The following is a 14321-nucleotide window of genomic DNA, read 5'->3' as shown; positions in this document are numbered from 1 at the left end:
TGTACCTCTGGTGCAAATTACTGACCTCTGTCATCATTTTAGGTGGGGGAACTTGCACAATCGGTGGCTGACTAAATACTTTTTTGCCCCACTGTATTTCTGCCTGTTTTTAATCAGCGACTGCAGAAATGGAATAGATATTAATGCTTACTTTTGTATTGTAAAATTAAAATAAGGGATGGTGGTGTCTTTTTTAATGTTTGGTAGCACTCTATTATTTTTAACCAATAAGACATCTTTACAAGTGATGTGCTGCTTTGAATGGCTTAAACCAGTCAGAGAGCTGGTAACCAAGTGCAAATACTTTGTTACTGTACTTGAGTAGAATTTTCAATTATCTATACTTGAGGTTTTTTTTTTTCTGATAGCTTTTTACTTTTACGCCCTACATTTTAAAAAATATCTGTACTTTTACATTTTCAAAGCAGGCTTGTTACTTTTGGTTTAACCAATTTGTGGGCCTTCAAACATCAAACCAATTTAAGGCTAAACAGGAACAAATAAAAGAAAGTCTGGTTCGTGTATTAATCACCAGGGGACGTCGCATAAAGAAGAGATGAAAGATGCAAAATCGCGTGCCATAGTCTGGGGTTAACACAGATCAGTGTTGTGATGAAATTAAGGCGAAGAACAGTTTGTTAGTGCACAGTGGCTGCAGTGCTCATGGTCAAAGATACATCAAGTGTGGAAGAGATTCATGTGAATTTTAGCTGATGATGAATTCCAACTTTATAGCATCTAGAAAAAAAGACAGCATAACCGGTTACTGTCAGTGAAGAGGATGTAAATCAGCCAGGACAAGTCATGAAACATCTTGTTCAATCAGGTTCTACAATGTAGGCATCAGAAAATAAAGATTCTTTTTAAAATTTTCCTCATTTTTTTTGTTTAGAAATTAAAGTAAAATTTGTATTCCCCTCTTCTAATATTAGAAGATTTATCATGACATTAGTATAACACAAAAACAGCTGGTAGAAACATAATTCAAAGAGCTACTTTTACTTACTTACTTAGATTTCAGACCCTGTACTTTTTAACTTTTACTTGAGTAAAGAAATTGAATCAGTACTTTAACTTTTGCTGGGCTGTTTTTAGACAGTTGTATCTGTACGTCTGATGAAGTATAAGATTTCTGTACTTTTGCCACGACTATTGTTAGTGCCATCAAGTGTTGTTTACTAATATGACAAGTGAGAGAGCAGTCTGCTCGGAGACATATGAAGCGCTTTACCCTGGTTAATGGCAAAGCTAAGGTAGGGGTAGCAAAAACATAGTCACTGCTGAGATTGCAGGTTTCTGGCTACTGAGCCACTGCTAAGGAATCATCACTAAAGTAGTTTCTCTTGGCCACACTGGCCTTAGAAGTCCCTTTGTTTTGTGAATCCAGTTAAAACAAATGTGAAAGATGATCTAGTCTTATGTGCCTTTAGCAGTGACATTTAGATGAGCTAAATATGATTCTTGTAGTGTTTGAACATCTCAACTGTTAATGTTTATATTGTTGGCACTATTGGGACATAAGAGTGGGGTGGACTCTGCTTCTGATTTGATTATCGCAAAAGTCATGAAAATTCATATATTGTAGCTGTCTACCCGGCAATGACAGCTCTGCTGCTAGCATGGCGGCGGAGAGGGAATTTGTATTTGAAAGACTATCAGTGTAAGATGATGACAGTGTGCTACACAGACTGCTGAAGCCGCATTTGCTTAGGACTGATCTTCCTGGGCTATTTTGGATCAGATGTTAACAAAATTGTCATGTTTAAAAGAATTCATAGCTAATCGCTAACACACACACACACACACACACACACACACACACACACACACACACACACACACTATATATATATCCAGCAGTCAAATTCATCTTTTTGTTTTGTGATTGGAGGCCGTGTTGTTGAGTGTACAGATTAGGCCTCTGTAACATAACTAAACCTAAAACGAACAAGAACATTTACATAATTGATAATTATGTATTATTAACATTATACCCTATAAATATTTCACTTTTTCTTAATGTCACTGTTATCTTAAAACTGCATCCAGACATGCAAGGCTAGTAGTGCGTATGCAGTACTGTGCAAAAGTCTTGAGCCGCCCTTCGTTTCTTTATATTTTACCTCCAAGCAGATTTTCTTGTAACTTAAAGCGGTCTTGAGCAACAGTTCTCTAGGCTTTCTGAAGTCTTTCAAATGTTGTCTTTGGACATTGGCTGCCCTTTCCCTCATGTTCCAGTTCAGTTCTTGTAGCTGATCATCTAGAAAGCATCTTTAATATCAACTTCATTTTCAGCATGACAATAATCTCAGTGGTCATGCAGTAAGATGATATCTGAACAGAAAAACACCCAAAAACGGCCTCCTCAGAGCCCAGACCTTAGCAATAATGAAGCTGTGTGGGAAAGTCCTTCAAGAACCCCAGAGAACTACTCCTAAAGACTACTTAAATAAACTGAACAAAGCTTGTGGAAGAGAGTTCAGGATTTGTAGAATAAAGGTGGTTATACTAATTATTGAGAGGTTTTTTTGCACAGTACTGTAGACTAGCATGACACTCCCATGGTACCAATAGTAATGCAAATAATATTTTCAGACAGCCTTAAAAAACAGCAAATGTATCCACAATAATTTCTTTAAATAATGAATCTATTCTGTGTATCTCCACATATTTAGGTGTAAAATCTGGCAAAAAGCCTAAAAACATTCCTCTTAAGTCTCTCTAAAAGCAAGCGAGATCCTTGCTGTGTTGTGTGTGGCTAGCACTGTTGGTCTCTGGCAGTAGTGTGGATCTGAGCAGGCTGTTCAATAATTTAGCATTAATGCAGATTATGGCAGGACTGGCCCCCTCAAAGCAGATTAGAGTCCCTGCCTGTCTGCCGGCTGCCTGTCTGTCACCTTGTTAAAGATGGTACTGAATACAGCATGGATCATATGCAGTTTGTATTCTGCGGGCGAGGTGTGTTATGTATCACTGCAGATGTACAAAAAGGGTAAATGTGTAGTTATCATAGTAGTTTTGTAGTTTTGGGAGGATGTAACACTCCTGCTCTTTCCCTGTCTATAAGTAGTGGGAAAATGTGCAGGGTAAGGGTGAGTATCTGTGACCTCAGTTTCCCTTGGTTACAACATTTACAGAGAACAGTAGCAGCTTCGGGTTGTTCAAATTTTAATCTGCTCTTTGCCTGAAGAAACACACACCGAACAAATTGTACTTCTAATAATGAGAAGTGCGACTTTTTATCTCTCAGGCTTGATTAAAGCTGCGTGTTGTGAAGAACATTTTGAAGCTTCCTCAAATATTTTCAAAAAGCAACGAGGAGAGGTCCGTGCCAAGCAGCACGCTGTGGAAAAAACAGAAGGAAAAGTGCAGTGAAGAGGAGCAGGCTACACAATTCCTTGATAGCTGGTGAACCGGGTTTGTCAAACCCAGACGTGTGTGTGTGTGTGTGTGTGTGTGTGTGTGTGTGTGTGTGTGTGTGTGTGTGTGTGTGTGCGCACACTCTGCACGCGTGCACTCACAAATTGGCCATGCCATGTATTTCTGGGCTGTGTTTCTCGGGGGCTTTTGGGATCTAATTTATGGCGGACGGGGGGAAAAAGAAAAAGGTTCATTCGTTTGGGTTAGCCATTTAAGCTTGAATGAGTCTACATGAAGAGAGGACGGGAGGAGAACATGCATTTAGAATGGGTTGAATGGGTGGAGGAAGAAACATGAGAGGATGTTCGGCGTACTCGAGGACATGGAAAGTGGACTTTGTCCGTGATAAAAGAAACACCCCCCCACCCCCCTAAGAAATACAAGAAAAAGTCTAATTTTGGGACCCGGGCGGCTTCTCATACATGAGCTTTGAATGCATAATGAAAGCATTTTCTCTGAGGTTGCTTGCTCAAAGAGTCTGGGATATGTATTTATAGCCAGCGTCTGTGCGTGTGTGTGTAAGTGTGTGCTCACTAACTTGTTTTTATATTAGCATTTCAATATCCGCTTAATGAAATGTTTCTTATTTTCAGCATCAGTGGGCGCTGCTGCTGCAGTGTGCATCTCTCTGTCCTCCTTTTCTCTGTGCTGTGCATCCACTTCTCTCTCTCTCTCACGCACACACACCCTCTCTCGTTCTCTCTTCCTGCCCGTCTTTCTCCTCCCTCTGTTTTCCTCTTTATATTCTCTTTAATTCCTTCATCCCTCCCCCCTTTTTTTCAACTTGATCTCCCTCCCTCCCTCCCTCCCTCCCTAACACACTCTCTCTTTTGCTCTCGCTCTGAGTCGTGCACATGCAGACAGAGGGAGAGGGGGGATGAACGAGGTGCATTCATGAGGATCTCCTGAACTGCTGGGGCAAGGCAGGGCTGGTGAAGAGAGAAGAAGAAGAAGAGGAGGAGAACTAGAGGAATACTGCAGTGGCCAACCAGCTTCTTTTCCCTTCTGTATTTCTTTCTCTCTCTCTCTTTTCTCGCTGCTCCACTGCTTCCATCCCCTTCTCTCTCCCTGTGCCAATTATACCATGAACCTGCCTGCTGCTTGTTGCTAAGGGGAAGCCAGCCAGGGGGAGCCGAGTGGACCGGGCGATATTTTGTTGTTAAGGTAATAAAACGTTTCAGTATCAGCAACTGTCAGGTGTCACAGATGTTGCACTGCAGACGTTCGCCTGCCTCAAGTGAAGAGGGCTTTGGGACTCGCTGTTTTTATGGCTCTGGCTGTAACTGGAGCACGGCTTGTTGCGTGGCTCTTTCTGCAAACTCTCTGCCAGTTTTATTCCAGTTTGTTTCAGTTGACCGGGCATCACAGGGGGTCTGCCTCTGTGAATGTGTGTGTGTGTGTGTGCAATGTCCTTTTGTGTTTCCTCATGAATTGGATTTTGCTGCGTGCTTAGATTTGTGGATATGCATGGGTAGAAACACACACACGCACACATACATACACACATGTGGTGTACATGAGGGCATATGTGGCCCACTTGGGTTTCTTTCAGCAGCTCTCAGTATGCCTGTTTCATCTGTTTCTCTTGGACAGGCGTCTGTGGGTTTGCATGTTTGAGCAGCTTCATTAGAAAGAAGTTGCTCTCCAGAATTACAGCTTTGAACTACTGGTACACTATTGTTTTCTTCGAACAGGTGCTATGCAATCCATACCGCCTCTGTCTGTGTACGACCCTTGAGGCGGGCGCAAAGATTAGCTGTCTAATGTGCTCAGACTCTAAAAAGAGCACAGACGTGTTAGCCAATGAGGAGTGCTGCACTCTGCACTTCTGGTGGCAATAACAAACAGTGAGGCAAGAGCGGATGATTACTTATTCACTCATGCGCATCACCATGCTCTACGGTGTAATAAATGAAAGCTACAGTGACGAAGCCACCTTGCACGGCTGCTGCCGTTCGAACCGGTAACACCGATGATCCCCCCCTCCTGTCTCCGTCACGGCTATTGTCTTCAAAAGTTGAAGTAAGTTGTAACATTGCGAGTTGCAATTATATAATACAGCCACTCCAAATCCCCCATGCCAGCTGCAGGTTTAATGTATGAAGGTTTCATTTGAGCACGCTCACGTGTCCCTGTCATAAAATGCCATCTGTATCCACTATTCTTTGCCCCTCGGTAGCTTATCACAGCTCTGTTTAAACACGAATAACTGTCAACAACAATGAATTGCAGCTTTCTTCTCTCACACCAAAAATTAAGGATGTGTTAAACTATGTGATCTACTTCCTCACCAGTCTTACCTCCCAATTAAAGGACCAGCAAGTGGTTAAAAAGCCATTTTACATTATACAGGTACCTCGAATGCAAAAGGAGCTGAGAGGGCTGGTGAAGCACCAGTCACCAGGTTATGAAAATCCTTACTTAAGCAGAATTAATTCCGTGTGTGTGTGTGTGTGTGTGTGTGTGTGTGTGTGTGTGTGTGTGTGTGTGTGTGTGTGTGTGTGTGTCTGCTTAGAGAAAGTAAATAAATCCCTTAACAGCAGCTCTCACAGCATGAAGCCTGGGGGAGGTTAATGTTGGGAGTGCAGGCAGATCAGAGGTAACCATTGTATGATTGCAGCTAATGGAGTCAACATTTACTTATGCTTAGCATAAAAACAACAACAAACACAGTGGCCAGCGCTAACCACGCTCAAAGCCACTATCGGTATCACCTCGGTGAAGGTTCATTCATTATGAACATCAGCTTTCTGTTAAGATGAGTCATCAACGTCGCAGCCGCACTCACTGTGTGCTGAGGACACCGACATCTGTGCTTTATACATAATTAGTGCCTTCCTGATTCCTCCTTGCTGACACACTTTACTGCAGTGGCAGTTTTATATAAGATGAACTCAGATGAGGTTATCTAATAGTGTTAATTGCTAATATCTTGTGCATCTACCTGTCTGCATACGTCAGTGTTTTGTTATGCTATTGAGCCCACTACTCTTCCACATCAGCGCTTCTTCATTGGGCTACTTTGAGTATTTCCTTTGAGCTAATTATTAACTATTCCAGTTGTCCTTCCATTATTTCCAGCTATTTATTTCAACCTTTATCCACAAACTGTTGAGCATTCCCAGCTCAACTGTTACCACATCCTTAGCACTGACTTTATTTATGTAGTTACAGTCTTTATTTTTCAAATTAAACAGAGCTACACGGCAACCTCTCGCACAGCCCCTGGCAACTGCAGAAACACCCGCTGAGGTTAAGGTATTGTGTGTTCACGATCTGGCTTTGTGGCTTATTTATTATTCATCCTACATCGGCCTACCTGGGCCCTTTTATCTGCCTCTGCTATGACAGGCGTCCTCTTTTCTTTCTTTTTTTTGCTTTTGAGACAGCAGCATGCGTTTTGACAGCTGAATGTCACTCCGATAAAGGCTGGAGAACTTTTGGTTCTCGGGGGAAATGCAGTTATCGTCTGATGTTTGTCGTTTTTCATTTTGTTTTCTTCGACCCTTCAGCGGATGCCGGATGCTGTCTTCTAATGGTGCGTTTGCTTTTCTCGACAGGATTTAGAGAAAATGGCAGAAGGGTCCAAAGACCAGGGAGGAACGGGCACCGCTGATCCCGAGGAGGACTCCCCCAATATGATCGTCTACAGAAAGGCAAGTCTGCGTGTGCTTTCTGCGAGATGGAAAAAAGACTTTGCTGAGAGGCAGTGACCCGTATACGGGCTCCTGACAGCTCACTGGTCTGTATGAATGTGTATCTACCTCACACACACTGGTTTCACTGTCAGGTGTCAGGAAGCCTCTTTCTACTGTCTTACAACAAGCTCCTGTCTCTTCGGGACCCACTTCCTACTACTGTATCCCAACACTGGCAAACCCGAGCCCAGCAAAGTTTTAATAAGTTTTCAATCCCTTTGGTGGATGGTTTTGGCAGCAAGAGGGCCTTCGGTGACATGTGTAATTACCACATCCCCATGGTGCCTTCACTTCCACTAGCTGCTGTTTGATTGGAAAGGTTCAGCAGTATTGGACGTTAATGGTGTCGATTTTTTCGGCTGGGGAGAAGCGGCTGATTCTCCAGGGCTGGTTCTTTCTCCTCAACCCACGAATTACTTCTTTATTCCTTTGCGAGCACTATGACAGCCCACTCAACAAAAAAGAAAAAAAAAAAAGAATTATACAGCTTCTTTTGATCATTTGATCAGACTTTAACTACAGGATCGGTCTTGGTTATGGTAAAATATGAGCTACGAGCCTGCCTCTGTAAGCTGCCCCCAGTCTCGTGTTTCATCCTGCTTTTAATCACCGTCCCTTCATATGTCCTGGCAAACAGATTAGGGAAGAAATCCGGAAGAGCAGGTGCGAAATAGATGTTGACAGTAGCGGCATCGCTTGATAAAAATGTTTTCCTTTTAGGCATGTTGTTAACTATGTGCCACTGTGGAGCTTTAAGGCCTGGTGACAGCCTGAGGAAATCTTTGTAATAAACACTCGAGTGTGCCACTCACCTGGAAAAAAGTGTCAGGCTGAATCTTGATAAATCACTTCTCATAATGATGCCGTTGGCATTTTGTGCTATGATGGTGTCACATGCATTTGGCGAGATAAGAGTCGGTGGAAGTGCATTGCCAGCAACAACTCGGTCGTACTGTAAACACTCTGCCTGCTCGGATAGCAGCGGGGGCGTTTTACAATCTCCCATAATGATCGTCAAATCAGCGCTACCAAACCTAGATTTCATGCCATGTGTCATAACTGTGGCTCTTCTACACGGCAGCAGGTTATTTATGCAGCGTTGTTCATGTTCATCCATTCTGAGAGGCTCTCGAGTTGGTAGAGGAGAACATATAGCTGCGGTAACACCGCGGGTACTTCCACGGATTTCACTGTACAGCTTCGTTACGTAATGCTACACATGTCTGGAGGCGGCGTATTTAAGAGGCTCGTTTTTGCTTGTCGGGATGCTGCCTTAGGGAATATTCATCATTCCATGTTTTACTCACATGCAGTGACAACAGACAGATGATTCAGATGACAGGATTTTCCGCCTTTCCTGTTTTTGAAAAGGCGATTTTTGATTTGAAGCTTTTGAGAAAAAAGCCAAGCAGCCGGATAATCGAAGGTATCTTTGACAAAATCTTGGAAAGGATTAAATACTAAAAGCATTCGCTGCGGTCTAAACCTGGTGGAGTTTCTTGCATCGTTGCTTTACCTACATGCCTGTCTAATTTAAGATGTCGAATAGGTCAAGCAGAATAGAGAGGTGCTGGGACTTTGAGGGCTCAGCGCGCATGGCCTCTGGACTCAGTGGGTGGGCAGCCTGGCTCAGTGTGAAGGTGCTGCATGCAGAGAGGCAGATGGCCACCAATATGTTGCGCCGCCTGGGAAAACACTGGCAGCCTCATCCTCAAGGCTCAAACCCACAGCTGGGAGACATCAGGATGTTTCTGCAAGGAGGACCGTGCAGACTCGATCAAAGAATAAAAATATCGCAAAGAGAAAGTGCAAAATGCATGGATGCTTTAAAACGCCTTCCCTTCTGCTGCCACATCTACTGCAAAAAGTGTTAAGTTATCGGTGTGGGCAGTTAGACAAAGGTGAAAGTGATGTATTTAGCCATTAGAGAGGCTGAGTGCTCGCAGAGAAGAAGAGGAGGTTGTCTCTGTCCGTGCGGCGTAGGTGCTGCAGTACTATCTTACTCTGTCTCTCTCCTCTCATGAAAAGAAGGGGAAGTGAAGCAAAACAATCCAATAACTGCAGAATGTCTTATTACCTCGGGAGCTCGCAGGAAAGGGGAAAAAAGATGTACACACCCTTGGAGACAGCTTGATGCACGCTACCTGTTCATTGTTGTGTTTTCCTCTGCCACGCTCATATGGTGGAGATGAACAGGACTGGCACTCGGGGGGGGGGGCGCACAAAAATGAAACTCCAAGCGCCACGAGAAACACTACAGTGCAGGGAAATGCAATTACTCTGAGGAGAGAGGCCACACACTGCTTGCAAACTATTAATAGCCAACATCTCTCGTCCCTGAGCGTGTCGTTCGCTTCCTCTCCTCCACGCTTCGGCCCGAGACTCTTCCGAATTGTGACGCCTGCCTGGCTTTTGACACACGCAGCTAATTAGACGAATTAAAGTACCCCTGTCCTGCCCAGGGAGAGTCAAGGATTTGACTGCTTCCCACCTCCCTCTTCGCTTAAGTCAGGCTATTAAATGTTAGATTGGATAATCCTTGGCAGTCTACATGTACCCAAAGGCGAGTTTTACAGCTTTTTGTGTGTGTTACAGCCCACGAGACTTATATCTAGATGGAATTAAGGGTGGCTTAGTGGGGAAATATTAGTAATGAACCATCATACCAGGAAGTTTAAAGACACTACTTGGTGTCAGTGGACTTTTGGGATGTGCGTGTAAGCTTTAACAGTCTGTTAAGAGACAGTGCAGTCTGGTTCCCAATTACAGTGGTGAAGACACTCCAAAAGTTTTCATCATTAGTGCGAGAAAAGCCTCACATAAGATAAAGTACAGAAAATCTACACTGTCAAGGACAGTGAGGGGTGGGATGAACTGTCTGTCAGATATTTTTGGTCACCTGAAGCGATGCCTCATGGTGATTGTAGCCACAGTGGTCTCCTTTCTCTTCAGTGGTCTAGTACTGATCTGTGTCCGATCAGTTATTTAATCACTGCATCTACAGAGGTGGATGAACCTCAGATACTTGTCTACACTGGTGGCAGTACTTTTATTGTGCTGATGTGTTTCTTTCAATCAGCTGGTGCGCTATAATCTCGAAAAGCGGCTGTTAATTTTCCTCCATATGGTAAATGGTAAATGGCCTGTATTTACTAGTCCCTAAGGACCCCAAAGCGCTTTACATATCCAGTCATCCACACATTCACACACAGGTGATGGCAGCTACATGTAGTCACAGCCACCCTGGGGCGCACTGACAGAGGCGAGGCTGCCGGACACTGGCGCCACCGGGCCCTCTGACCACCACCAGTAGGCAACGGGTGAAGTGTCTTGCCCAAGGACACAACGACCGAGACTGTCCAAGCCAGGGCTCGAACCGGCAACCTTCCGATTACAAGGCGAACTCCCAACTCTTGAGCCACGATCGCCCCAAATAGACACTGGGTGCTTTATTTTTAATTTTGAACATCTGAGGTCATAAGTTGTTTATATGTACTACTTGTGTTTATTATCAAATACCAGAAATGTTTTCAAAAATATTAGCATGCTATAATATGAAACTACAGTGAAAGTGCCACTTAGCCCGGCCTCGCAGAGCTGCAAGCATTGCCGTAGACTGTCGACTTTCTTTTAGTTTCCACTGTCCCTATTTCTTTATTTCAGCCTTTCTTCTTGATGATTAATAATTAAAGTCCATTTCAAGCATTCCATCTTGGAAAAAAATCGGGTCCTCTGAGACATCATATCCCCTCTCTCACCGTTCATTTATTCATACCGAGCACATTTTTTTGTGATGGCTCTGTATTTTTGTTCCTGTGTGTGCTTCTAAACGTGAGGAGAGTCGGACCGCTGGGGGAAAAGAAGAGAGGCTGGAAAAACGATATATGTATAAGCATGAAGTAGGGCTGGGCGATATATTGAGGTTTTTTAAAAAAAAATATCGATATATTTTTATACGCGATATAAGATGTGACAATATCCTTTATATCGATATAGTCTATGTTACGTTATAATTATAGTTGTGGAGCCGCAGGTTTGCCTCTCTTTCGTCCACTTTCGTCTTTACGCAACGTTACTCCGCCTCATCCTTCACTGAACACAACTCCCCCTCCTCCCCCATAGCTTCACCTGCAGGCAGCGACATGATGGACACGGCAAATCTCCGTTAACGAGTTACTGCGCATCGCCCCATGCGTGGGGCTGGACGCCGTCAACGTGTTAACAAGCTAACCGAGCTAACGCCATGCAGCCCAGAGGCGCTGCACAGCCTGAAATCCTTTCATTTTCTCAAAAGTTGACAGCGCGCCTTATGTATGAATTCTGGTTGTGCTTGATGGCCGCGAACCGATTTTATGTGGTACACGGCGCTCAGCAATCTGTCAAAAAATGTTTGAGTACGGCTTTGGTCAGCTACGGAGCTGCACCGCTTGATGGATTGTCGGAGCATTACGGCTGAGCCTCGCGGAGCGATACGTACTGTGCTTCAGCGTAATATTACCGTATTGTGTGTGTATAAGCACCATAAATGGCACCTGTTAAGAGACGTGGTTACGAAGCGGATTTCAAACTCCAGGCTGTCAGTCACAAACTTGGGAACAGAGCAGCTGTGAAATCTGTCTTTGTTATTATGCTCAGCGTCTTTTAGTTTACATTCTGACTGCACAGTTGTGAGCTCTTTGTTATGCACAAAAACAACATTGTTTTCTTTTATTTATGGAGCATTATTATTTAATAAATGCTCATAATTTATTTTTGAGTAGTTGTTTTCATGTACATCTGTGCTGTATGTTAATAAAAGTGCCTGTGTAACATCTGGGACACAGCTTTGAATATGAACTCCCTTTTTGTTCTTACTTTATGGCTTTAAAAAAAAAATCGAGATATATATCGTATATCGCCATCCAGTTAAAAAATATCGAGATATGAATTTTGGGTCCCAGCCCTAGCATGAAGGGTTAGAAACTTGCGTATCTGGATCGTTTGGACACATCTTCACATTTGCTTGCACGTGTGCAGGATTACGATACGTCATGATGGGAGCAGTGACAGAGTAATGTCCGGTTTAAGACATTTTAGAAACAGGACAGGGGGTCTGCTCCACTCCTACATCATCAGTGTAAAATTACACTAATCACACGACTGGTTGGACATTAACTTTCCCTCAACTGGCAGAAGATGAAATTACTGTAAATGGCAACTTCCTGAACTACTGATTCCCGAGCCCTAGCAGGGAATTACTGCAGCTTGGATCTGAAGGGGCATGAGGACACTCTAGTTGCACTGGTCAGAAGGTAGCTGCCCGTGCGTCACACTCTCTTGGCACTCTTAAGTGCCCCTGGGGGCCCGTGAACAGTATATCTCTCCTCTTTTAAAGCTAACCTCCATCCGAAGTGTCTAGGGCCACTATTTACTGTTCCAGTATGCACTCCAGATAGAAAGGCCCAGCCAAACACTCTGGATATCAACTACCGTTTTTAACACCGTCTCCCCTTGCAGCATGGGAGTCTTTATCTGAGGCGCTGGCATGGGCTGAACTGTCAGGGTCACGCTGAAGCCCGTGTGCCTGTATGCTAAGTGTCAGTGTGGGTTGCTTTCCTAGCTGGGTCAATAACATAAAACAACAGTAACAGCACAAAGCTTTATCTCTTATATAACCAGCTCCGGTGTGTTTAATACGTAAGCCAGTCTCTTCTTTCCAGTAAAGCAGATGGAGCAACACATGAAAATCCACCGAAATCAAATCATAACTGGATAATAATTTGGCGTTTTTGGCAGTCTGCCCCTCGTGTTGACAGGATTATTCACCTCTTCCATAGAAAAATCGCTGTGACTAAAATAAAAGGCTTTTCTCCAGTGAGGATAGTCCTCCCTGTGCCAGTGCCTCTCCTGCTCTGCCCGTCTGTTTGAACATCGCTAACAAGGTGCTCTTAAAGAAGCGCATTTAATAAATGCAGCCGGCGTTGAGGTTTTTTTTTTTTTATTGGGCTCGCAGCATAAAGCTGTGTATACAGAGTGACGTTAATAGTGAGTTTGATGGGGTGGATCGGCTGGCGCTACTCACAGCTCTCTAGCAGAGCGGATGACATGGAAATACTGGAAATATGAATAAAATTACAGCAATTGACTCAGAGAGGATTTCCACAATAGATAAAATTCCCATTAAGTGGGGGTTGATGGTTAATGGCATCAGTGAGGACACTGTTGTCCAGTTAAACCGCTTTTAATGACACTGATATATAAACTTAGCATAAAAAATAAGGAAATTTGCTTCCTTTATGGCGATAAAGCTTATATTATATCATTGGAAAGTCTGTCTATTTCCCCTTAAATAGTGCCCCATTTGTAAGAAATAATCGACCAAGCACAAATTTCCTTACGTTTTCTGCTAACTTTAGAATCAACTGTTGTATAATCACAGCTGTAAATCCTAGTGGGTTACTGAAACCAGCTGTGACATTTGTAAGCTGCGTGAAAAGTTGCTGGTTCTCCACTTGATAATCAAGCTGTAGCCCCACGGTAGCGCTGACACGCTTAATTAGGAAAATGTAAAGAGAGAGCAGGCTATTACTGCACAACATGGTTTTGTCACATTTTTCAAAACAAATGCATTCATTGCGGCAAAAATAATAATTTCTGACACATCTGTATTAATATTATCTTAAGTGTGCAAAGCGCTTGTCAGGAGGACAAGCGATTAAAAGGGATGTCGCAGATGAGAGACACATTAAACACAGACTCAAAGACGATTACTTCTAAAGTCATGGTAAGAGCCCTCTATTTAGGGATGTCCTCCTGAGAAACATCACACCTCATGAGGGTGGGCTGAGAAGCAGCCACGGGGATCTGTAGCCGGATTCTTGCTGACACAAAAGTAAAAAGTCAGCTGTGGATTGATGTGGTCAGACTGAGCCATGCTCGATTTGAGATGATGTTGCCAAGAGGTGAAGCGGAGACAACAAAAGAAGCAGAGAGACATGAAGGATCCTGACAGGTGACATCTGCCCTGTGAATTTGTTTTTTCTTACTTTCCTTTTGAAAGCTCAAAATGCATTTGTAGCAGTAACTTATTGAATTTTGCTTTTATGTGCTCTTATTTTTACAACTGCTGTCCCACCCACTCCATGACATGCTGGTCAGTCACAGGAGCACGTTCAGTGAGAGACTGAGATTACCGAAAAGCACCACTGAACGACACAGGAAATC

General features: G+C 43.5%; 1 protein-coding gene across 4 annotated transcripts in view; it reads left to right on the top strand.

Annotated features, from left to right (window-relative positions):
• The first annotated feature begins 4211 nt into the window (after positions 1–4211).
• LOC102305635 (regulator of G-protein signaling 6) overlaps positions 4212–14321 on the top strand; it is a 47049-nt gene continuing 36939 nt past the window's right edge. For all 4 annotated transcript variants that reach the window (XR_001336099.2, XM_005916880.2, XM_005916877.2 and 1 more), the window contains exons 1-2: positions 4212–4584; positions 6981–7076. Coding sequence is in view for 3 of the 4 variants with exons in the window: in XM_005916880.2 (XP_005916942.1) it covers positions 6993–7076 (84 nt within the window). In the remaining variant the exon portion in view is untranslated. The remainder of the gene's footprint in view (positions 4585–6980; positions 7077–14321) is intronic.

Source organism: Haplochromis burtoni, unplaced genomic scaffold (genome assembly GCF_018398535.1).
Source record: "Haplochromis burtoni strain Fernald_Lab_line unplaced genomic scaffold, NCSU_Asbu1 Contig_16, whole genome shotgun sequence".
Lineage (NCBI taxonomy): Eukaryota > Metazoa > Chordata > Actinopteri > Cichliformes > Cichlidae > Haplochromis > Haplochromis burtoni.
Note: the sequence above shows the minus strand (reverse complement) of the source record. Positions and strands in the feature narration are given on the sequence as shown.